Source organism: Pan troglodytes, chromosome 22, assembly GCF_028858775.2.
Source record: "Pan troglodytes isolate AG18354 chromosome 22, NHGRI_mPanTro3-v2.0_pri, whole genome shotgun sequence".
In the NCBI taxonomy this organism is placed as follows: domain Eukaryota; kingdom Metazoa; phylum Chordata; class Mammalia; order Primates; family Hominidae; genus Pan; species Pan troglodytes.
Window position 1 is genome coordinate 37,064,361 of NC_072420.2, and position 25,275 is coordinate 37,089,635.

General features: G+C 40.7%; 1 protein-coding gene across 5 annotated transcripts in view; it reads left to right on the forward strand.

Annotated features, from left to right (window-relative positions):
* Positions 1-24,428, forward strand: part of MORC3 (MORC family CW-type zinc finger 3) — a 56,502-nt gene extending 32,074 nt beyond the window's left edge. For 4 of the 5 annotated variants that reach the window (XM_054675124.2, XM_054675129.2, XM_054675127.2 and 1 more), the window contains 8 exons: positions 4,421-4,525; positions 7,819-7,941; positions 8,048-8,122; positions 10,033-10,078; positions 11,942-12,108; positions 16,824-17,712; positions 20,168-20,325; positions 22,933-24,428. In XM_054675124.2, coding sequence (XP_054531099.1) covers positions 4,421-4,525; positions 7,819-7,941; positions 8,048-8,122; positions 10,033-10,078; positions 11,942-12,108; positions 16,824-17,712; positions 20,168-20,325; positions 22,933-23,086 — 1,717 coding nt within the window. In that variant the 3' untranslated portion in view covers positions 23,087-24,428. The remainder of the gene's footprint in view (positions 1-4,420; positions 4,526-7,818; positions 7,942-8,047; positions 8,123-10,032; positions 10,079-11,941; positions 12,109-16,823; positions 17,713-20,167; positions 20,326-22,932) is intronic. The other variant, XM_054675126.2, reaches the window with a different exon arrangement.
* Positions 24,429-25,275: the final 847 nt, after the last annotated feature.

A 25,275-nucleotide genomic window follows, 5' to 3' on the forward strand; every position in this document is an offset into this window, starting at 1 on the left:
TTTAAAAGGAACACCTACAAAAACTGTGAATCAAAGGGCATAATAACAGAGTATTTACACACACATGGCAAGCTACATTACTAATGGGGAACAATTGATAGCTTTCCTTAGAAGGGTGGGAGAGTTAAGGATACCAGCCATTCACTAAATATTCTTGAGGAAATAACTAATGTAATAAGGCCAAAAAAAAAGGGAGGGGGGCGGGTTGAAAAGGAAGACATAAAGCTCTATTACAGGTTGAGTATCCTTATCTGAAATCTTTGAGACTGGAAGTGTTTTGGTTTGGATTTTTTTGTATTTTGGAATGTTTGCATTATACCTACTGGTTGAGCATCGCAAATCTGAAAATCTGAAATCCAGGGTGCTTTCATGAGCATTTCCTTTGGGTATCATGTTGGCACTCAAAAAGTTTCAGATTTGGAGCAATTTGGATTTTTGGATTTGGGATGTTCAGCTTGTACCAGTAGTTGACAATGTTAAGTACCATTGACCCTTGAACAGCGCAGGGATTAGGGGGACTGACTACCTCTCAGTCAAAGATCCACGTATAACTCCCCAGAACCTTAAGAGCCTGCTGTTGAATGGAAGCCTTACTGATAACATAAATAGTTGATTAAGCTGGGAATGGTGGCACACATCTGTAGTCCCAGCTACTCAGGATGCTTGAGGCAGAATGATCATGTGAGCCTAGGAGTTTGAAGCTGCAGTGAGCTGTGATAGTGCCACTGCTTTCCAGCCAGGGTGACAGAGCAAGATCTTTTCTCTAAAAAAAAAAAAGAAAACCATCTATTAACATGTATTTCATATGTTAAATACATACTGTATTCTTAAAATAAGCTAATGAAAAAATGTTATTAGAAAATCATAGGCCGGGCATGGTGGCTCACGCCTGTAATCCCAGCACTTTAGGAGGCCGAGGTGGGCGGATCACGAGGTCAGGAGATTGAGACCATCCTGGCTAACATGGTGAAACCCTGTCTCTACTAAAAATACAAAAATTAGCTGGGCTTGGTGGCGTGTGGCTGTAATCCCAGCTACTCAGGAGGCAGAGGCAGGAGAATTGCTTGAACCAGGGAGTCGGAGGTTGCAGTGAGCTGAGATTGAGCCACTACATTCCAGTTTGGTGACAGAGAGAGACTCTGTCTAAAAAAAAAAAAAAAATCATGGCCGGGTGCCATGGCTCAGGCCGGTGCGGTGGCTCACACCTGTAATCCCAGCCCTTTGGAAAGCACTGAATCCTAGCCACTAGACCACCAGGGAACCACAATCCCAGCACTTTGGGAGGCTGATGTGGGTAGATCACTTGAGATTAGGAGTTCGAGACCAGCCTGGCTAACATGGTGAAACCCCATCTCTACTATTTTATTTATTTTTTTCTGAGATGGAGTCTTGCTCTGTCATCCAGTCTGGAGTGCAGTGGTGCAATCTCCGCTCATTGCAACCTCCGCCTCCTGGGTTCAAGCAATTCTCCCTATCTCAGCCTCCCAAGTAGCTGGGATTACAGGCGCCTGCCACCAAGCCCGGCTAATTTTTGTATTTTTTTTTTTTTTTTTTAGTAAAGACAGAGTTTTGCCACGTTGGCCAGGGTGGTCTCTAACTCCTAACCTCAGGTGATCCGTCCACCTCGGCCTCCCAAAGTGCTGGGATTATAGGTGTGAGCCACCACTCCTGGTCCAGTCTCTACTAAAAATAAAAAAATTAGCCGGGCATGGTGGTGGGCACTTGTAATCCCAGCTACTTTGGAGACTGAGGCAGGAGAAGCACTTGAACCCAGGAGGTGGAGGTTGCAGTGAGCCTAAGTCACGCCATTGCACCCTAGACTGGGTGACAGAGTGAGACCCTGTCTCAAAAAAAAAGAAAAAAGAAAACCAAAAATAAAATCATAAGGAAGAGAAAATATATTTACTGTTCATTAAGTGGAAGTGGTTCATATGTCTTCATCCTCGTAGTCTTCGTGTTGAGTAGGCTGAGGAAGAAGGGGGATTGGTTTTGCCATGGCACGAGAAGAGGTGGAAGGAGAGGCAGGCACACTCAGTTTAATTTTTATACACTGTAATTTCTGTCTGACTTATACTTATTTCCATTTTTGTTTTCTTTCTTTCTTTCTTTTTTTTTTTTTTTTTTGAGATGGAGTCTCGCTCTGTTGCCCACATCTTGGCTCACTGCAACCTCCGCCTCCCAGGTTCAAGCAATTCTTCTGCCTCAGCCTCCTGAGTAGTTGGGACTACAGGCACACGCCATCACACCCGGCTAATTTTTGTATGTTTAGTAGAGATGGGGTTTCCCCATATTGGCCAGGCTGGTCTTGAACTCCTGACCTTGTGATCCGCCCACCTCTGTCTTCCAAAGTGCTGGGATTACAGGCGTGAGCCACCGTGCCCAGTGCATTTTTATTTTCATAAAAATATCTCTGTACAGTACCAATCCTTCTTCCACTGTCTGCTTCAGTTTCAGTGCCTGTATCATAGAAGTGTCCATGTTGTAAAAGAAATCAAAAGCAGTCTTGAATAATTGAAACCCAACTGCTGGATTGTCTAATGTCAGTTTGTTGTCTGGGCACTGCTTCTTCTGTCTTCTTCCTCACTATCTAACACTGGTTCAGAAACACTCATCTCCATCAAGTAGGCTTCAGTTGATTTCCTCAGGTGTGGTGTCTGTTCGCTCTTGAATTCCTGCAACATCCATATCTTGAAACTTTTTGCCCTCTACCTTTTTTTTCCTGTATATCCACAATCTCTCTGATGATTTCCTCAACTGGCTATCTTGTAAATACTGTGAAGTCATGCACAACATGTGGACATAGCAGGAATTTATTGTTTTGAGCTTGATTTCTTTCACAGCTTTTTCTGTACTAATAATGGCATCTTCAGTGGTATCGTTATTCTAGACTTTCATGATGTTTTCTCTGTCGGAATTGTCTTCCACAGCGTTAACAATCTTTTCCGTAGACTTGCTGTGTGTAATGAGTCTTAAAGGTCTTATGACCCTCCTTGTTATCTAGAGGCTGAATTAGAGACATTGTGTTTCGGGACAAGTAGACCACTTGGATGCCTTTGGTGTTGAAGTCATGGGGTTATGGGTGGCCAGGGTACCTTGTCCAATATCAAAAGAACTGTAAAAGGCAGTCCTTTACTGGCAAGTTAATTCCTGACTTCAGGAACAAAGCATCAATAGACCCAGTCAGAAAAAGAATTTCTCATCCAGGCCTTCTATTTGTGCAACCAAAAGACTGGCAGCTGGTGTTTGTCTTTTCTCTTCAAGGCTTAAGGGTTAGCATCTTTATAGATAATGGCAGTCCTGATCATAAACCTGACTATATTTGCACAAAGCAGTAGGGTTAGCCTGTCCCTTCTTGGACTTAAATTCTGATTTATGCTCCTCTTTTTTGCTAATAAGTGTTCTTCGTGGCATTTTTTTCCCAGAATAGAGTACTTTTGTTTGCATTAAAAACCTGTTCAAACAGGCTGGGCATGGTGGCTCATCCCTGTAATCCCAGCACTTTGGGAGGCTGAGACAAGAATAGCTTGAGGCCAGGAGTTCGAGAGCAGTCTGGGCAAAAAAGCAATACCCTGTCTCTATAAAAAATGAAAAAAAAAAATTAGCCAGGTGTGGTGGCGAGTGCCTGTGGCCCCAGCTACTCAGGCGCCTCAACCTACATATCAAGCAATTTATACTTTTTCTTATATTATGACTTTGCTTCTTGGGAAAACAACTGGCATCACTAGTGGCAGTTCGTGTGGGTCCTGTGGTGTTTTTCAAGGTTTATAGTATTGCACTAAACGATTTTTACTGCAATATAAAATTTCTTGGAGATGCTTACATGGAGATAAGCATGTCATAAGGCACTTGAAGCAAATAAAAAACTTGAGCCCATCAAAATAGCAATAGGAGGTGGCTATGAAATTACTATAATAATATTGTATGTGTATAATTAATCTTATGCAGTTATAATTTAAGACTGCATCTTTGTTTACATTTCTCTTGACTGCAAATGAAACCACCTACAGTCTGTATATGCTTAAGTCTTGATAAATTTTAACTTTTTAAATAGCTTTGTGTATATTTTATGGTAGTAAATTATAAAATAGACTAGTATTTGCATGTTTTATGCATTCATGACATATCTAACTTATTCTTAATTTTTTGGATATTTCTGGGCAATGCAGTTCTTGGAAGTTTTTTTCAAATTGTTATAACTCTAAAAAATTTTCTAATTTATTGAAAGAAAATTGTGTATAAGTGCAGTTCAAACCTGTGTTGTTCAAGGGTCACCTATACCTTGAATGTTCTTTATTAACTATATGTTTTGGAGTTTTTTCTCTTCACAGTGTCTATGTACTCATTACTAGATTATTTATGATTTATCTTATGTTTGAAAAGAATATTTTTCTTGAATTGATTTTATGATTTACTTTTTAAGACTTACAATAACAGCACTAGGAGAAAAGCTGAATGATTACTGGAATGAAATGAAAGTGAAGAAAAATACAGAATATCCTCTAAATTTGCCAGTTGAAGATATACAGTAAGTACATTTTTAAAACATATCATTTCACTTAGATATCAAGATGTGGTATTAGAGAGTAACGGGATTGTACAATGTTTCACAAACTTAGGACTGTAACTCATAGGAATAAATTCTGCAACCTGAATTAGCACACTGCAAAATCAGTGAATAGAATGTAAACCTGTATACATGCACACAAAACATCCATAAAACAATGTTTACCCATATGTGATGCATGTTAATGTTATTTCATTTTAAGATGCTATGGATGGATTATATAATAGTTTGAAAAACACTGGTATAGTGTATCATTAGGATGATGGGGCTGAAACCCAACTTGAGTTCATATTCTCATTCTGCTTAAGTAGCCATGTGACATTGAACATATTACTTGGCCTCTTGTAAGCCTCCATTTTCTTGTGTATAAAATGGGAACATTAAGAGCATTTGCCTCCTCGAATTATATGAATTAAATAATATGCCTGACAGTCACTTAATAACACATCACAGGATAACAGTCCTATAAATGAATGAATGAACAATATCTGTGTGTTCTTTATCTGTGTGTTCTTTATACATTATTATACATAATTTATACATTATACATATTCATAATTTATACGTTATTACAAAGATAACCAAGATATATAATGAAAAACAAGAAAGATGCAGCTCAGTGTATAGACTTCCCATCGTACTTTTCAATTTTTTTATATTTAAAAATAGTTTTATACAGGTGGGGTCTCCCTGTGTTGCCCAGGCTGGTCTCAATGTCCTGGGTTCAGGTGATCCTCCCACTCAAAGTGCTGGGATTATAGGCATGAGCCACCGTGCCCAGCTTGTATTTTTTTAACGTGTCAGTATACACATGCATACTTTATAAGCATAGAAAATTTCTACTAGTATTTTAAAAATTAACAGTGGTAATTTCCTGAGACATGGAGTTTATAAAGTATAAAGTTATGCTTTATAAACCTCTAGATTGTTTTGAAGTTTTGGATTTGTTTGGTTGGTTGGTTGGGTTTTTTTTTTTGGGTTTTTTTTTTTTTTTTGAAATGGAGTCTCACTCTGTCATCCAGGCTGAAGTGCAGTGGCGCAATCTCAGCTCACTGCAACCTCCACCTCCCGGGTTCAAGCAATTCTCCTGCCTCAGCCCTCCGAGGAGCTGGGACTACAGGCGTGTGCCACCACGCCTGGCTAATGTTTGTATTTTTAGTAGAGACAGAGTTTCACCATGTTGGCCAGGCTGGTCTTGAACTCCTGACCTCAGGTGATCTGCCTGCCTTGGCCTCCCAAAGTGCTGGGATTACAGGCATGAGCCACCGCGCTCATCCTGTTTTGAAGTTGTTTATAAATATCTAAATGCTTTTTCAAAGCTAGATTTAAAAAGCAGGCCAGGTACGTTGGCTCACATCTGTAATCCCAGCACTTTAGGAGGCCACCCGAGGTGGGCGGATCACTTGAGGTCTGGAGTTTGAGACCCACCTGATCAACATGGTGAAACCCCGTCTCTACTGAAAATACAAAAAGTAGCCAGGCATAGTGGCGCACACCTGTAGTCCCAGCTACTTGGGAGGCTGAGGCAGGAGAATAGCTTGAACCCGGGAGGCAGAGGTTGCAATGAGCCGAGATTGCACCATTGCATTCCAGCCTGGGCGAAAAGAGTGAAACTCTGTCTCAAAAAAAATAAATAAAATGAAATAAAACTAGATTTAAAAAGCTATTGACATTAAGGTGAAGTTTTCATATGTAAAATAAGTCTACATAGGCTGTATCCAGTGGGTCACGCCTGTAATCCCAGCACTTTGGGAGGCCAAGGCAGAAGGATTGCTTGAACTCAGGAGTTGGAGACCAGCCTGGGCAACGTGGTAAGACCTATCTCTTAAAAAAATAAATAAAGTAGAAGCAAAAAATAATTAAAAAAATAAAAGAATATATACAAGTTCTTTACAGGAATTACTGTGATTTTTCTTTTTTTTTTTTGAGGTGGAGGCTCGCTCTGTCGCCCAGGCTGGAGTGCAGTGGCGCAATCTCGGCTCACTGCAAGCTCTGCCTCCTGGGTTCATACAGTTCTCCTGCCTCAGCCTCCTGAATAGCTGGGACTACAGGAACCCGCCACCACGCACGGCTAATTTTTTGTATTTTTAGTAGAGATGGGGTTTCACCGTGTTAGCCAGGGTAGTCTCGATCTCCTGACCTGTTGATCCACCTGCGTCAGCCTCCCAAAGTGCTGGGATTACAGGCATGAGCCACCGCGCCCAGCCTTGATTTTTAAATGAGAAAAATATGAAAGCATTTTGTAAACTAAAAGTATACTAATTTTAGTTATTCAGAAATAAGAGGGCAAAAGTGTCTTATTTAAAGTTACTTAAATTATAACAACAGAATTCTGTTTTCTGGACTTAAGTGATTTATTATGCTAATAAATACAATATATTGTAGATTTAACATTGTAGACACTAAACATAAAGTTCAGGGCAAGGCATTTGAAATATTAAGTTATTATAGAAAAAATTTAATGCTATTAAGACATAAGTCACATTGTTCAAATTGGCTTGTGACTTTTAATCTTTTGAAGGTAACCAAAATGGTTGTGTTTTATTTTTTGAGAGATGGGGTCTCACTATGTTGCCCAGGCTGGCCTCATACTCCTGTGCTCAAGCAATTCTCCAACCTCAGCCTCCTGAATATCTGAGACTAAGGTGTATGCCACCACACCCAGCTCAAAATAGTTGTTTTTAAAATGTATTTCTAAAAAATATCTTGTAGAGACAGGGTCTCACTGTGTTGCCCAGGCTGGTCCCAAACTCTTGGGCCCAAGCAGCCCTCCTGCTTTAGCCTCCCAAATTATAGGCATGAGCTACCGTGCCTTGCCTTGCCTTTTCTCTTTTCTTTTCCTTTCCTTTCCTCTCCCTTTTTTTTTTTTTTTTTTTCTTTTGACAGGGTCTTACTCTGTAGCCTAGGCTGGAGGTCAGTAGCATGATTTTGCAACCTCTGCCTCCTGGGCTCAAGCAATCCTCCCACCTCAGCCTCCCAAGTAGCAGGGACCACAGGTGTGCATTACCACGCCCAGTTAATCTTTGTGTTTTTTTGTAGAGACAGGGTTTCACCATATTGTCCAGGCTGGTCTCTAACTCCTGGGATTATAGGCATGAGCCATCACACCCAGCCTAATTTTGAAAGGGTTATGTCATAATTTTTAGGAAAGGAATTAAATAACGGCATCTTGTGGTAGAAATGATGTGGAACATCTGATGAAGTATTTAGGGTCCATATTTCTGTGTTAATATTTTGTTCTTGTTTTGGGACAGGAAGCGTCCTGATCAGACATGGGTTCAGTGTGATGCCTGTCTAAAGTGGCGGAAATTACCTGATGGGATGGATCAACTTCCTGAAAAATGGTATTGCTCCAATAACCCTGACCCACAGTTCAGGTACCATAGAGTTGGTAGTACCCTTTTTGGAAAGACGGAAAGTACTGTTCACAGTGTATGAATAGGCGCTGGTGACATGTTATTCCTATGTGATTTTTCTGAATAGAAATTGTGAGGTTCCAGAAGAACCTGAAGATGAGGATTTGGTACATCCCACTTATGAAAAAACCTACAAAAAGACGTGAGTGTTGTATTGATGTATAGTGGGTAATAATGCCCAGATCATGAACAGTGATGCCTTGGCAACATTATTTGATGCTTCTCCATTGGGGTAAAGCACCTGTAACTGAAAAAGTTTATAATCTGGAGTGCGTAATATCAAGGGCTTTAAAAACAAAAACTTATGCTGTGGATACCTGCTGTTTCTTTCATGCTTATTGCTGCCATATGTGCGGATGTTTTGTGTAAGAGCAGTCTGCTGTTTTGAGCTGTATGCAGAGGAATCATTAGTGAATACTCCCCCATTCAAGCTTATAGAGAAGGTGTAACAGAAGAGGTGATGCATGAATTTTACCAGTTACGTGTTGGTGAGTGCCATAGAAGCTCTGGTCCAGTGCTTTAAGGAAGCTCATAGGGAGAGTAGTTCTGTCTGGTGGGTGGGAGAGCAGAAATAGATCAGGAAACTTCATGAAGGAGGTCATTTTTGTAATAGGCCTTGAAGGATGGATACGATGAGAATGTGCAGGGAACAAACATTTGCTCAGTTTAGCTAGAGTATGTGAATGGGAATAATGGAAAATGGATGTGGCACTTTGGGAGGTTGAGGTGGCTGAGGTCAGGAGTTCGAGACCAGCTTGGCAAACGTGGTGAAACCCCGTCTCCACTAAAAATACAAAAAATTAGCCGGGTGTGGTGGCAGGTGCCTGTAATCCCAGCTACTCGGGAGGCTGAGGCAGGAGAATCGTTTGAACCTGGAGGGCAGAGGTTGCAGTGAGCCAAGATCGCATCACTGCACTCCAGCTTGGGCAACAAGAGCGAGACTCTATCTTAAAAAAAAAAAAAAAAGAAAGTGGAAGTGGGACAGATGCTGAATAAGGATAGTCAGCCAGTGGAGACTTCAGGCTAATCTACCACACACAGAAGGCCAGGTTACTAAGAGCCTTTCAGGTGGCTTTGATTTGTAGTGTACTAGTCTTTAGTGAAATCCAGCAATAGTATTGGAAGTATAGAAACCTATGTGGGCCGGTGTGGTGGCTCACACCTGTAACCCCAGCACTTTGGGAGACTGAGGTGGGTGGATCACTTGAGGTCAGGAGTTTGATACCAGCCTGGCCAACATAGTGACACCCCCTCTCTACTAAAAATACAAAAATTAGCTGGGTGTGGTGGTGCATGCTGTAATCCCAGCTACTCAGGAGGCTGAGGCAGGAGAATCACTTGAACCCAGGAGGCAGAGGTTGTAGTGAGCCGAGCACACCACTGCATTCCAGCCTGGGCGACAGAGTGAGACTCTGTCTCAAAAAAAAAAAAAAAAAAGGCCAGGTGTGGTGGCTCACATCTGTAATCCCAGACAGGCCAGGCGTGGTGGCTCACACGTATAATTCTAGCACTTTGGGAGGCTGAGTTGGGCGGATCACCTGAGGTCAGGAGTTCGAGACCAGCCTGGCCAACATGGTGAAACCCTGTCTCTACAAAAAACACAAAAATTAGCCGAGCATGGTGGTGGACGCCTGTAATCCCAGCTACTCGGGAGGCTGAGGCAGGAGAATTGCTTGAACCCGGGAGGCAGAGGTTGCAGTGAGCCGAGATTGCATCACTGCACTCCATCCTGGGCAAGACTCCCTCTCAAAAGAAAAAACCTATGTGATGTTCTAGTTCAAAAGCCTGTGATTCTGGACTGAGTTATCTGGTCTTAGTGGAGAAAAAAACACCAAAGATCTGCAGTTTATACCGGTGAGGATGGAAAAATTCAGGCTGAAATTAGGGTGCTACTGAGATAAAAGGTAGAAAGTATTTCCTGAAGGGCTTACTGCTGATTATATTGAAATAGAAGCAGAGTTCAGAGTACCTTAGTAACTGCATAAATGGCAGGTATGTCATTGGGAAATGGGATTGAGAAATAACAACATGTTTTTCATCTTTATTTTAAAGCAACAAGGAAAAATTCAGGATCAGACAACCGGAAATGATCCCTCGGGTAATTAAGCCTTCTTTTTTTTTTTTTTTTAAATAGAAATGGGGGCTGACACCCATAATCCCAGCATTTTGGGAGGCCGAGGCGGGTGGATCACCTGAGGTCAGGAGTTCAAGATCAGCCTGGCCAACATGGTGAAACCCTGTCTCTACTAAAAACACAAAAATTAGCTGGATGTGGTGGCACATACCTGGAATCCCAGCTACTCGGGAGGCTGAAACAGGAGAATTGCTTGAACCTGGGAGGCAGCTGTTGCAGTGAGAAAGATTGGTGCCATTGCACTGCGGTCTGGGCCACAGAGCGAGACTTCCATCTCAAAAAATAAATAAAATAGAGATGGGGTCTCACTGTGTTGACCAGGCTGGTCTTGAACTCCTGGCCTCAAGTAATCCTCTCATCTCAGCCTCCCAAAGTGCTAGGATTACAGGTATGAGCCACCACACCTGTCCAAGCTTTCCATTTTATAGCTGTGTCTTATATTGTGTAGTGCTTAGTTTAATCAATAGTGAATGTTAAAGTTTAATACATATCAAAGGGATTTGGTTTATTTAGTTCATTTTCTTCTCTTGTACTTCTGCTTGCCCACCTTTCCAACTCTTCCTAATCCAACATCATTCAAACTGTTAGTTTGATTGTTTACTTGGGTATCTTCTGAGGAAAGGCAAACAAACTTTAAAAATTGTACTGTTAGATAAGCAGTTAAGGAAGACATCCCAGGAACACCCAGGAAGCCATATTTTAGTGCTAACCTGGACAAAAGCCATAGTTTTTTTCCCAGTGTTGACTACTCTGCCTGGCCTCTCTCTTCTGTCTTAATACTTACTGTGTTAAAAGAGCTTTGGTTGAGTATAGATGCTCCTAGGCTTACCATAGAGTTACATCCTGATAAGCCCATTATAAGTTGAAAATGTTTTTAGCCGTGGTGGCTCATGCCTGTGTTCCCAGAACTTTGGGAAGGTGAGGTGGGCGATCACTTGAGGCCAGGAGTTCGAGACCAGCCTGGGTAATATGGCAAAACCCTGTCTCTACTAAAAATATAAAAAATAATGTGGTGGCAGGCACTTGTAATTCCAGCTACTCAGGAGGCTGAGGCACAAGAATTGCTTAAACCTGGGAGATGGAGGTTGCAGTGAGCCAAGATCACACCACTGCACTCCATCCTGGGGAACAGACTGAGACTCTGTCTCAAAAAAACAAAAAACAAACAAAATAGTGTTATCAAAAATGCATTTAATACACTTAACCTATTGAATATCATAGCTTCGCCTAGCCTACCTTAATTGTGCTCAGAACTCTTATATTAGCCTACATTGGGCAGTCATCTAACAGTCTGTTTTATCATAAAGTGTTGAGTATCTCATGAACTTTATTGAATGCTGAAAGTGAAAAACAAAACAAAAATGATTACTTGAGTACTCGAAGTACAGTTTCTGCTGAATGGGTATTGCTTTTGCACCATCATAAAGTTGATGCCATTGTAAATCAGGGGCCATCTGAACGCAAGTAGGCAGTTGTACTTCTTGCTTGAGAAGTTTGGGTCTTGATAAGTCTAGTAGCAAAGAGGTCACCACATGGTAAATCTTTTTGGCTTTGTGGGCCACATAAAGTCTCTGTTGCATATTCTTTGTTTTGTTGCTTTGTTTCTTCACACCTTTTAAAAATACAAAGCCATTCTTAGCCTACTTGCAGGCTGGATTTAGTTCATTGGTTTACTTGCTGATTCCTGGTATAGCACAAGGAATTTACATGTTTGGAATTGTTTTTGTGTCTTCTGGGATAAGGGGGAAGAGGAAGATTATATCTTGTGTTTTGGGCATGTCCCACTAGAAATAGTTCCTTTAAGGTGATGATTTTTCCCTCCAACAGATTAATGCTGAACTGTTGTTTCGGCCAACTGCTCTTTCAACTCCAAGCTTTTCTTCTCCTAAGGAAAGTGTTCCAAGAAGACATCTTTCAGAAGGAACAAATTCTTATGCGACAAGACTTCTAAATAATCATCAAGTTTCACCCCAATCTGAACCTGAGAGCAACAGGTCAGTGGCTAAGATTGGTTTTCCATTTGGGGAATATTAAACAGAGCCTTTACTTGACACTTCTATGACAGTGATGCAATTCGGGATCATTGTAGGTTCCATTGTGAATTGTAGGTTCCATGAATGTGAAAATCTTCAGGACAAATTGTCTTGCTTTTATTGTCTAAACTTAGGCTAAACCCTACTTCTGCCACCTGTTAAATTCGTTAAAAAGTATTAATTGACCAGCCTGGCCAACATGGCAAAACCCCATCTCTACTAAAAATACAAAAAAATTAACCAGGCGTGGTGGCGGGCACCTGTAATCCCAGCTACTCCAGAGGCTGAGGCGGAGGCTGAGGCTGCACCCCAGCCTGGGCAACAAGAGCAAAACTCCGTCTCAAAAAAAAAAAAGCATTAATTGTATTCATTGTAGAGTTTGATCGCATTCTCACCTGTTTGAATTTCTGTATAGTATGACAATTCCTGCTTTTAAGATGATCAGGACTTAAAAAAATGTGAAGCAGCCCGGGCGCGGTGGTTCACGCCTGTAATGCCAGCACTTTGGGAGGCCAAGGTGGGTGGATCATTTGAGGTCAGGAGTTCGAGACCAGCCTGGCCAACATGGTGAAACCCCGTCTCTACTAAAAATATAAAAATTAGGTGGGTGTGGCGTTACATGCCTGTAATCCCAGCTACTTGGGAGGCTGAGGCAAGAGAATCGCTTGAACCTGGGAGGCGGAGGTTGCAGTGAGCCGAGATCGCGCCACTGCACTCCAGCCTGGGTGACAGAGCGAGACTCCATCTCAAAAAAAAATAAAATAAAATAAAATGAAGCAATTAACAGTACGACACTATAGTGATCCGGAAGTTCTTTGCAAAGCCTATGGCACACTGTAGGCACTTAATTTATTGGAGGAGTGGATGGAGAAGGAAGGGACAAAGAGAAAGTGATGCATGAATTGAATAGTTAGCCATCTTGACTGGATTGATCAGCGAAGGCTTTGTGATGAGGTGGTACTTACGTTGGTTCCTGAAGTTCTGAAAACAGTAGTCTTGTAGATGGCCTCTTCCAATTTAATAGAATGAAGAAAAGTGAAGAAGAATGAACGTGATGTCTACAGACTAGTGGATCAGACTGACTATACTGATGTTCGTTATTCAAAGAGGAACATTGAAACAAGCTTCTCTAAGATAGTGGGGCCAGATTTTTTTTGAGACGTTTTGTAACTTTTATCAAATTCTCAAAGGAATTTTTGACCCCAAGGAAGATTATAAATAACTAACTGCCTTTATGCATATATAAATCAAAGAGGGCATATTCTAGAATAGTTTGCTCTTCCTTTCTTTATTTTTTTGAGTCAGAGTTTTGCTTTTGTTGCCCAAGCTGGAGTACAATGGTGCAATCTCAACTCAATGCAACCTCTGACTCCTGGTTCATGTGATTCCCCCACCTCAGCGTCCCGAGAAGCTGGGGTTACAGGCACGCACCACCATGCCTGGCTAATTTTTTGTATTTTTAGTAGAGACAGGGTTTCACCGTGTTAGCCAGGATAGTCTCGAACTCCTGACCTCAGGTGATCCGCCTGCCTCGGCCTCCCAAAGTAATGGGATTACAGGTGTGAGCCACAGCACCCGGCCAATTTGCTCTTTATAACCTGTGTATTGGACACTCATTTTGGAGCTGGATTGCTACTTTATTAAGAACTCATATTTTACAGTTCTCCTTAATATTTTTGGCTTTTCTTTGTAAGGATGGTTTTGTAGTTTACAGATAAGAGATTAAAGGTATTTTTAATGATTTTAACTTTTAGATTCAGGGTACATGCAGGTTTGTTACATGGGTATATGGCGTGATCCTGAGGTTTGGGGTATGAATGATACCATCACCCAGCTATTGAGCATAGTACCCAATATGTAGTTTTTCAGCCCTGCCCACCTCCCTTCCTCTCTCCCCACTCTAGTAGTCCCCAGTGTCTATAGTTCCCATCTTTATGTCCATGTGTACCTAGCACTTACTCCCACTTATAAGTGAGAACATGAAGTATTTGGTTTTCTGTTCCTGCCTTAATTTGCTTAGGATAAAGGCCTCCAGCTGCATTCATGTTGTTGCAAAGGACATTATTTCTTTCTTTTTTATGGCTGCAAAGAAAATTTTTTAAAAGTTGGCCGTCATCAAAATGGAAGACAAGAATAAAGAGGGAAATTTTTGATTAAACAACTTTTTTTTTTTTTGAAACAGAGTCTTTTTCTGTCACCCAGCCTGGAGTGCAGTGGTATAATCTGTTTACTGCAACCTCTGCCTCCTGGTTCAAACAACTCCCCTGCCTCAGCCTCCTGAGTAGCTGAGATTACAAATGTACACCGCCATGCCCTGCTAATTTATTGTGTTGTAGTGTAGATGGGGATTCACCATATTGCCCAGGCTGGTCTCAAACTCCTAAGCTCAGGCAATCTGCCTGCCTCGGCCTCCCAAAGTGCTGGGATTACAGGCGTGAGCCACTTTGCCCGGCGTATTAAACAGTTTTTAAAGCCATATTCTCAAATTTATAAACCAAAGTTTGTGGAAAGGGTGTATCTAAGTCTTAGGAAATATAAATAGGAATGAGCTTGGTAAGAAAAAGAATAGAGTAACTCCACATTAAACAGGGCAGAGTAAGCAAGAAGTACTTGATACAGCAAACCAAGGGAAGCTGAAACCTAAGCCTGCTGGAGGATGGTAGAAACCAGTTTACGCCACAGGTCCCTAGAAAGTCTCCTAACTTGGAAGCATTGGGGACTGCTGAAGGTGGAAGATAGATAGGGGTGAGAACCAGAGGCTTGGTTGGAAACTTAAAGTCGAGACCTCTTTCCAACCTGCAAAGTCTGGTGAGTGCCCTTTCTCTGCCTCTGTCAGAAGATAGGGAATTTACTTTATGGAGCAGTTTTTACTGCTGAAGATGTACATGAGCCATTGTTTTGAAACAGAATGAGTAAGGGGAAGTTTGGATACTGAAATCCACCCTTCCCTCCTCATTGGGCTCCAAGAGAGAAGCCCTAAATGATGATGGCAGTTTGAGCACCCTTTGAATCACAAGCTCAGCCCTAACTACTGCTAGTCAGTTTCACTCTTACGCAGATCGCCCTGGATAGCCACATGTGTCATCTCCCACATGGGACAGCAGACTGAAACAAAGGGAATAGAAGAAAACATTGTGAAATTTATTGGGGGAAAGTGATGTAGACTTGAATAAATAAATCATTTAGAATGAAAAGCTTAACAGTCGGAAGATAGAGAAAGAAGAAAAGATACAGTATCTGTACTGGAAAGCCACCATCTGAATAAGGGAGTTTCAGAATGGGACGTAGGCACTGGTATGGTGTAGCAAACATAGCTGCCTTCTAGAATGGGAAATCATACCAGAAAAACTGCATTTCCACTAACTACAGAGCATAATGTCTGGAAGGAGAGCCACTCAAAGACATAGGATCATGACATTTTTTAACGCAGGGAATAAAAGATTTTTTCAGAAAGAAACAGATTATGTATGTGCAAGAGATGAGGAATTAGAATGGCAGAAACACTTGAACGGCAGATGAAAATGGAATGATGCTTTTAAATTTCTGAGAAAATAATTTTTCAACCTGGAGGCCTATATAACAGTTAAGCTAGCAATAGACTTGAGAGAGAAATAAAGATGTTTTCATCATGCAAAACTTTGCATTTGTTATGTTCTGTGTACCCTTCATTAAGATGCTGTTGCAGGCTGTGTTCGCCCAGTATGAGACAGTCCAAAAAAGAGGAAAATCCTTCCTGAGATCTAGGAGGTCTAACACAAGGCCCAAATAGCAAACCAGTACAAATATTCCTCCAAGTGTGGAAAAAGGCAATCAAATGGTGATAAATAAATGTGAACTATGCACATATTAACATGAATGAACAGGGAATGATGCAAATGAAGAAATTGGGGCAATTGTAATTCAGATAAAATTATTTCATATGAAAGGATAAGAAATACTGGTTTGCTTTATGGCTTATCTTTGATCACTGATTACTGATAAAAATTATTATGGGCAAATGAAAATGGTGGTGCCATTCCCCGAGCTGAAGAATACAAAGAAGGGGCCGGGGTGGGTAGCATTCTGTTCTGGAAATGTGTACATTGAAATGCCTGGAGGTGATCAAATGCAGAGATGTTTGGCAGTAAATAGATCTGGTACTTCAAAGAGATCTCAATAGTCCATTGTCTTCATCTGTAAAAAGAGAATATAATCTCTACTTCATTAAATCAGTGATTGGTACTATACAATGCATCACTTTAAAAAATGAGTCTGGGTATTTCTTAGTATTGCAGAACTTACAGGCTGGGCACAGTGGCTCATGTGTCTAATCCCAGCACTTTGGGAGGCTGTGGCGGGCAGATTGCTTGAGCTCAAGGAGTTTGAGACCAGCCTGGCCAACATGGGGATACCCCATCTGTACTAAAAATATAAAAATTAGCTGGACGTGGTGGCGGGTGCCTGTAATCCCAGCTCCTCAGGAGGCTGAGGCAGGAGAATCACTTGAACCTGGGAGGCAGAGGTTGCAGTGAGCCAAGACTGTGCCATTGCACTCTAGCCTGGGCGACAGAGTGACACTCCATCTCAAAAAACAAAAAAACTGTTACAATACTGCATTTGTTAGAATGATTACTTCAAGGTCATCTATTTTGTCCATATTTTATAATCTTATGTTTTATATATAAAATTTTTTTCAGCTTGAAACGGAGACTTTCTACTCGTTCCTCAATTTTGAATGCAAAGAATCGGAGATTGAGTAGTCAGTTTGAAAATTCAGTTTATAAAGGTGATGACGATGATGAAGATGTCATCATCTTAGAAGAAAACAGTACCCCCAAACCTGCAGTAGATCATGATATTGACATGAAATCAGAACAGAGTCACGTTGAGCAAGGTGGTGTTCAGGTTGAGCTTGTGGGTGACAGTGAACCTTGTGGCCAGACTGGTTCAACAAGCACCTCATCATCCCGATGCGACCAGGGAAATACTGCAGCTACCCAGACTGAAGTACCAAGTTTAGTTGTTAAAAAAGAAGAAACTGTTGAAGACGAGATAGACGTAAGAAATGATGCAGTGATTCTGCCCTCCTGTGTAGAAGCTGAAGGAAAGATACATGAAACCCAGGAAACCACCGATAAATCTGCAGATGATGCAGGCTGCCAATTACAAGAACTGAGAAACCAGCTACTCCTTGTCACTGAGGAAAAAGAGAATTATAAAAGACAGTGTCATATGTTTACTGATCAAATCAAAGTGTTACAACAGAGGATACTAGAAATGAATGACAAGTATGTTAAGAAAGAAACTTGCCATCAGTCCACTGAAACCGATGCTGTATTTTTACTTGAAAGTATTAATGGCAAATCTGAAAGTCCAGACCATATGGTATCTCAGTATCAGCAAGCTTTGGAAGAAATAGAAAGGCTGAAAAAACAATGTAGTGCTTTGCAACATGTAAAGGCTGAATGCAGCCAGTGTTCCAATAATGAGAGTAAAAGTGAAATGGATGAGATGGCTGTGCAGCTTGACGATGTGTTTAGACAACTGGACAAATGCAGTATTGAGAGGGACCAGTATAAAAGTGAGGTGAGTTATATCATCCAACATGTAGTCGTGGAGTCCAGGGCCATTTAAACCTTAAGAAGCTGCCAGTTGGCTGGGCGTGGTGACTCATACCTGTAATCCCACCACTTGGGGAGGCCAAGGCGGGTGGGTCAGTCACTTGAGGTCAAGGAGTTCGAGACCAGCCTGGACAAAATGGTGAAACCCCGTTTCTACTAAAAATACAAAAATCAGCCTGGCGTGGTGGTGGGAGGCTGAGGCAGGAGAATCACTTGAACCCAGGAGGCGGAGGCTGCCGTGAGCCAAGATTGCACCACCACATTCCAGCCTGGGCAACAGAGCGAGACTCTGTCTCAAAAAAAAGCTGCCAATTGCTAGATTGGAATGCTTTCACTTAAAAATAATTCTGTTCTTATTGAGTGTCTGTTATTCTACTGGTTCTCAACTGAGGAGAGGGCCTCCTGGAGGCATATGGATTTGTGTAGGGGCATTTTTGGTTCTTCCAATGTCTTGAGATGTGCATTCCTGAAAAATATTAGGGGTAGCCAGGTATGGTAAATGTCCTGTTCAGAATACCAATATTAACTTAATACCTCATTAATACAGTTAATTATGTTCTTCTTTGGGCATCAATTCTGCTTTTAAGTATAGTTAATCCTTTAGTTATGGAGTCATTCATTTTTCTAGATTATGTCTTTCAAGATTCGTGAGAGAAATTGACTTATCCCTTTTAAAATCTTTGATTAATATACATATACATACATATATATATATATTTTTTTCTTCTTCTTCTTCTTGAGACAGAATTTCACTCTGTTGCCCAGGCTGGAGTGAGTGCAGTGGCCCAATCTTGACTCACTGCAACCTCCACCTCCCGAGTTCAAGTGATTCTCCTGCCTCAGCGTCCTGAGTAGCTGAGATTACAGCACATGCCACTATGTCCAGCTAATTTTTGTCTTTTTAGTAGAGACAGGGTTTCACCACATTGGCCAGGCTGATCTCAAACTCCTGACATCAAGTGATCCACCCATCTTGGCCTCCCAAAGTGTTGGAATTACAGGCGTGAGCCCCCATGCCTGGCCTGAGTTGCTTATGTTCTGACTATCAGAACTGAGTCGTCTGGCTAAAGGGTGCCTGGGAAATGCAGTCTTTATGCATGGGTTCTTTTACTGAGAAAGAAGGAGAAAAACGATAAATACCAAGAGACAAATGATAAATATCAGTAGCCTCTTCATATGCCCCTACTTCAAATTCAGGTAGCTCCTTTTAATCTATTTTATACATTTTTGTGTGTGAGGCCTTTGAAAGGATTTTCCTGCTAAAAAGAGTTTGGGAACCACGGTGTGGTGCTGTGCTGTCTCTTCCTTGGGAATATTTGCTACTCATGCAAACACTAATCTTGATGTCTTGGCTCAGGAGTTGAATGACAAAATACAGATGCTCCTCAACTTATGATGGTGTCAGTCCTGAAAAACCCATCATAGGTTGGAAACAGCATTAACTCCAACATTCATTTAATTACAGCCAACCTCCCAAAATCTTAGCCTAGCCTAACCTGCATTTAAAGTGCTCAGAACACTTGTATTAGCCTACATTTGGGCAAAATCATCTAACACAAAGTCTGGTTTATTACAACATACTGAGTATTTCATGTAATGTATTGAATCTGTGCTGAAAATGAAAAACAGAATGATTGTATTGGTATGCAAAGTGTGGTTTTTCTATAGAATGCATATAACTTTCGCACCATCATAAAACTGGAAAATCATAAAGTCAAACCGTTGTAAGTCAGGGACCATCTGTTTATAAAAAGCATAAACTCATTATTGTAACTTAATTATAAGCTGATGAGTATGCAAGAAATAAAAACCACTCTGACATTAACATAATTTAGGCATTAGTATCTTGGTTTTTCTGTTTTTTTTTGTTTTTTTTTGAGATGGAACTTCGCTCTTGTTGCCCAGGCTGGAGTGCAATGGCGCGATCTCAGCTCACCACAACCTCCACCTCCTGGGTTCAAGCAGTTCTCCTGCCTCAGCCTCCTGAGTAGCTGAGATTACAGGTGGCCGCCATCACACCCAGCTAATTTTGTATTTTTTGTAGAGATGGGGTTTCTCCATTTTGGTCAGGCTGGTCTTAAACTCCTGATCTCAGGTGATCTGCCCACCTTGGCCTCCCAAAGTGCTGGGATTATAGGCGTGAGCCACCATGCCCGGCTGGTTTTTTATTTTCTAGGTACCACTTTTTTTTTTAAATCAAGTGGTAATATGTTGTATTCTCTCAGTGTAAAAAGATGTAGAAGTGAAGCTGTAAACGAATGAAGCCTTGTTTATAGAAAACTACTGGTTTTTCTTTGTGTATTTGTTTTTCGATAGTTGATAATGTTATCAAGCAGGTTCTCTATATTAGCTTGAAATTTCACTTTGCCATTAGTATTTTTAAGTTTTACAGTTATAAAGCTCATTTATATTTTTGTTAGGTTGAATTGCTGGAAATGGAAAAGTCACAAATCCGTTCACAGTGTGAAGAACTCAAAACTGAAGTTGAACAGTTAAAATCTACAAATCAACAGACGGCAACAGATGTTTCAACATCAAGTAACATTGAGGAGTCTGTAAATCATATGGATGGAGAAAGGTAATATTAAATGAGGCGTTTTTGTGGGGCTGCAATTATGGTTAGGATACTATTTATTTTTATCTGCTAGCACCCATCAAATAGATACTGTTCTGTCAAAAGAAGTTATTGTCTGCTGTGACCCTGGTGTTATGATAGATACAAAAGAAGTGACACTTCATTATCCTTCCTTTCCAGTTTCTGACCGTTTAGGTTCTATTTAAGTGGAATAGGAATTTAGAAGGAATAAAGCATTTGATTGGTCAGAGTGGTTTTAGAATGCTTTTTGAAGGAAAATAAAAATGGACAAGATATTGAAGAATAGGGGGAATTTGGCCATGAGTAGAAGACAGGAGACTTTTACTGAAACTCACTCCTTCAACCTGTTTTTCTTTTACTGTCGTACTTGGTACCATGTCTTTATGGCTTGCTGTCCTTATTTCACTGTATGCTCACTCTAATCTTTTAGGAAATCGCAAAATTATTAAAAATTGCCATAGTACAGATGATATTAGGAAGAAGTCCTATTAAAGCAAGTAGACAGGCCAGGCGCGGTGGCTCACACCTATAATTCTAGCACTTTGGGAGGCTGAGTTGGGCGGATCACCTGAGGTCAGGAGTTCAAGACCAGCCTGGCCAACATGGTGAAACCCTGTCTCTACTAAAAGTACAAAAATTAGCCGGGTGTGGTGGCAGGCGCCTGTAGTCCCAGCTACTCGGGATGCTCAGGCAGGAGAATCACTTGAACCTAGGAGGTGGAGGTTGCAGTGAGCCGAGATTGCGCCACTGCACTCCAGCCTGGGTGACAGAGCAAGACTCTGTCTTAAAACCAGGCGTGGTGCCTCATGCCTGTAATCCCAGCACTTTGGGAGACCAAAATGGGTGGATCACTTGAGGTCAGGAGTTCGAGACCAGCCTGACCAACATGGTGAAACCCCGTCTCTACTAAAAATACAAAATTAGCTTGGCATGGTGGTGCACACCTGTAACCCCAGCTACTTGGGAGGCTGAGGCAGGAGAATCGCTTGAACCTGGGAGAAGGAGGTTGCAGTGAGCCGAGATCGCACCACCACGCTGTGGCCTTGGCAACAAGAGCAAAACTCCGTCTCAAAAAAAAAAAAAAGCTGGTATGGGAACGATTAAAGTATTATCAAAGGTCTAGTGGACTCTTACCATAAAAGCTCACAAAAAAACATGCTCAAAATCACATTCTCTGCATTATCAGACTAAGGAAGAACATCTTGATCCCTTCATAGATTTCCACTCGAGGAAAATCAGTATCTAAATTAAATATGGACTTATTATATTGTAGTGGGGTAGGGAACAAGAACAACTGTAACACTCATTTTATGTGTTTGCCATAATATTTGAAGCAAAAGCTGCCTTACAGTTTAGGTGTTTATTGCTTAAATACTTTTGGGCATTTTTAAAAAAGTCTAGAATGTTGATATTCATAAACTTGGAAGGCATAATTATCTTAATCTATGGTTTCCCAGTGTTTTCAGCAAACCATTGTTCTCTGTAAATGCACGGTAACTTAAGCATGTAATAGGATCAGAGCAGTCCTACAATTATTATTATTATTATTATTTTGGAGACAGAGTCTTGATCTGATGCCCAGACTGGAGTACAGTTGCATAATCTCGGCTCACTGCAACCTCTGCCTCCCAGGTTCAAGCAATTCTCCTGCCTCAGCCTCACCAGTAGCTGGGACTATAGGTGTGCGCCACCACGCCCAGCTACATTTTGTATTTTTAGGGGGAGACGGGGTTTCACCATGTTGATCAGGCTGGTCTTGAACTCCTGACCTCAGGCAATCTGCCCGCCTCAGCCTCCCAAAGTGCTGGGATTACAGGCGTGAGCCTCTGTGCCCGGCGTAAAAAAAAGCTGCTTTAACATTGTTTAACACAATGTTTTGCAAGCTTATTTGACCACAGAACCTTTTATTACCTCTTACACAACTGTGGATATCTTATAGAACATGTTTTAGATAATTCTGGCTAAGCATGGTGGTTCATGCCTGTAATCCCAGCACTCTGAGGTGGGCAGAATGCTTGATTGAGCCCAGGAGTTTGAGACCAGCCTGGGCAATATAGTGAAACCCCATTGCTACAAATAATAATAATAAAAATTAACTGGGCATGGTGGTGTGGGCCTGTGCTTCCAGCTACTCAGGAGGCTGAGGTGGGAGAATTGCGTGAACCCTGGAGAGCAGTGGTGCCATCGCAGCTCACTGCAGCCTTGACCTCCTGGGCTCAGGTGATCCCCCACCTCACCCTCTTGAGAAGCTGAGACTACAGGTGTCGTCACCAAGCCCGGCTAATATTTTGTGTTTTTAGTAGAGTCAGGGTTTCACCATGTTGGCTAGGCTGGTCTCGAACTCCTGGGCTCCAGTGATCTCCCTCCTCGGCTTCACAAATGCTGGGAATACAGGCATGAGCAAGTGCACCTGACTCATAAAAGTGAATTATTAAAGTAAATTGAGTTCTCTAGGGGAGGTTTTGCTTTTCCTTTTGTTTAATTGTATATTATTCTACAGAGATTTGATTTTGATATTTTACTTTTTAAGGTCTACATGAATCTTAACTTGTAATGCTAATCTAATAAGTTACATATTTGTATTTGCAGCCTCAAACTCCGATCTCTTCGAGTTAACGTAGGACAACTGCTGGCTATGATTGTGCCTGATCTTGATCTTCAGCAAGTGAATTACGATGTTGATGTAGTTGATGAGATTTTAGGACAAGTTGTTGAACAAATGAGTGAAATCAGTAGTACTTAAAGTATATGTTATGTAAGATAAGAAAATATTTGCTCAATTCTTTTGGTTGTACAGCTTTCAAAATATAATTAATTTTGTTTTATAGATATGATAGGCAACAGACTGAAAACCATAATCTTTACTGTATTCTATGCATTCAAATGTGGTCACAAATATTGTGGACACATTATCTTATGTTTTGAAATACCTGTGAATTGTTGGCATTGAGCAGCTGAAGCTAACTCATGACTCTGTTTTGAATGTAAATATTTGTAATTAAGCCTGCACATATTTTTTTATTGCCCTAGAGTACTCAAGTGTTTTTCACCAAGAGCTTTTCAGGTTGCCCCTAAGCTTCGTGCAATTTTTTCTGGTTCCCCAAAGTGTATTTTTCTCTAAGTCGAGGGCTATGCCATAATACAAATGGAAATGTTACCTTTGATTTTCTTATAAAGGAGTTTAAATAGGATTTTTAAATAATGTAGTAACACTCCTGATACAACTCTGGTTATAAGTGAATTGAGCATTAATGTTTCTTTTGTATAAATTCCTATCCTGAAATATTTTATTCATGAAAATAAGGTAAGCAAAAATCAACTCCATTTTGCCAGGATTTTCTTGTGCTGAGATTGCCAATCACGGTTAAACACAAAGTGTTTTTATAGAACGAAGAAACAGTCTTTAACAGAAAAAAGGTATTGAAATATTAAATGGCCACCAAGTTTACTTTGAAGCCCATTTTTGGCTGTTTAGTCAGCATGAAGTGGGCATGATAATTTTTTAATATTTCTTTTTGTGAAATTTCCTGTACAGCCTTTTGTAGGATTACTACAGGTTAATGTGAGTTGAGGAAGACAGTCTTTCTCAAACAATACTACATACCTTTTATTATATTACAAACCTAAGTGTTTTATATCCTAGAGTCAAGGAACAAATTTCCTTAGGATTATAGTATTACATGCCATAAAATACTATGCTTTATTGGTCCCATGTTTTGTGCAATTTTAAAGAGATGGCTTTCTATTAAGTATAAACTATGTATATATAAGAACCATATTTTCCACAACTAAAATGTGCATTATTTTTTCCAAAGTTTTATCATTGCTATTTATTTTTACCTTTGTTTTTGAACATTCAATCCGTTCATTTTGTATGTATGCTTAATACGTGTCGGTCATATACAGTATTGAATTTTTACTGTATAGTAATTCTGGAAAGAGCAAATAAATGAAGATTGTTTTTATTTGCCTGATAAAGTAATTGAAAGTGTATTTTTGGTATGAAGCTGGTTTTCTGTCACAATTGTAATTTCCCAAATTTTAAAATATCTTATAATAAAATAAAAATATATGATGGCTAACTGTTCAAATGCTACTTTTAAAGACTTAATATTAACCTCAAATTATTTTAAAACTAAAAATGTATTCATTAGACCCTCAACTTGAGCTCATTTTAACTACTTTAATTGCAGGTTATTTTTTGAAGACTGTTTCCATTAAGACTGAGGCTGAGCTCCTCTTTCCTCAGAGTATGTGTATTCTGTTTTCAAAAGCTTTTTCTCAGCCTGGCGCGGTGGCTCACGCCTGTAATCCCAGCACTTTGGGAGGCCGAGGCGGGCGGATCACTTGAGGTCGGGAGTTCAAGACCAGCCTGACTAACATGGAGAAATGCCGTCTCTGCTAAAAATACAAAATTAGCCGGGTGTGGTGATGCATGCCTGTAATCCCAGCTACTCCGGAGGCTGAGGGAGGAGAATCACTTGAACCTGGGAGGTGGAGGTTGCAGTGAGCCGAGATCACACCATTGCACTCCAGCCTGGGCAACAAGAGCGAAACTCTGTCTCAAAAAAAAGACTTTTCTTTGTATAAATCATTTACTCTAGAGAAACCTTGCCTAAATAATAGCAGCTATGTAAATCATGTGTAAGTTTTGTGAATATCTAACTCATGCAGTGGTTCTTTTTGGAATTTGCTATTTTTCCCTTCCTTTTGGCCAGCTTCTCTATGTATTCTTGCAAAAATATTTCTTGTAGCTGTCTGGCTTGATGGGAAAATTAATCTTGGGATTAGTAAGAGAAACTTGCTTGCTAAATTGATTCTTTGGAAGCACTTAGATATTTTTTGCTCTTTATGAAGATATTGAAGTATTGCCAAGATATGAGACTTCGAAAATGCAGTAACAGTTGCAGACAGAACAACTGTTGTTTAACA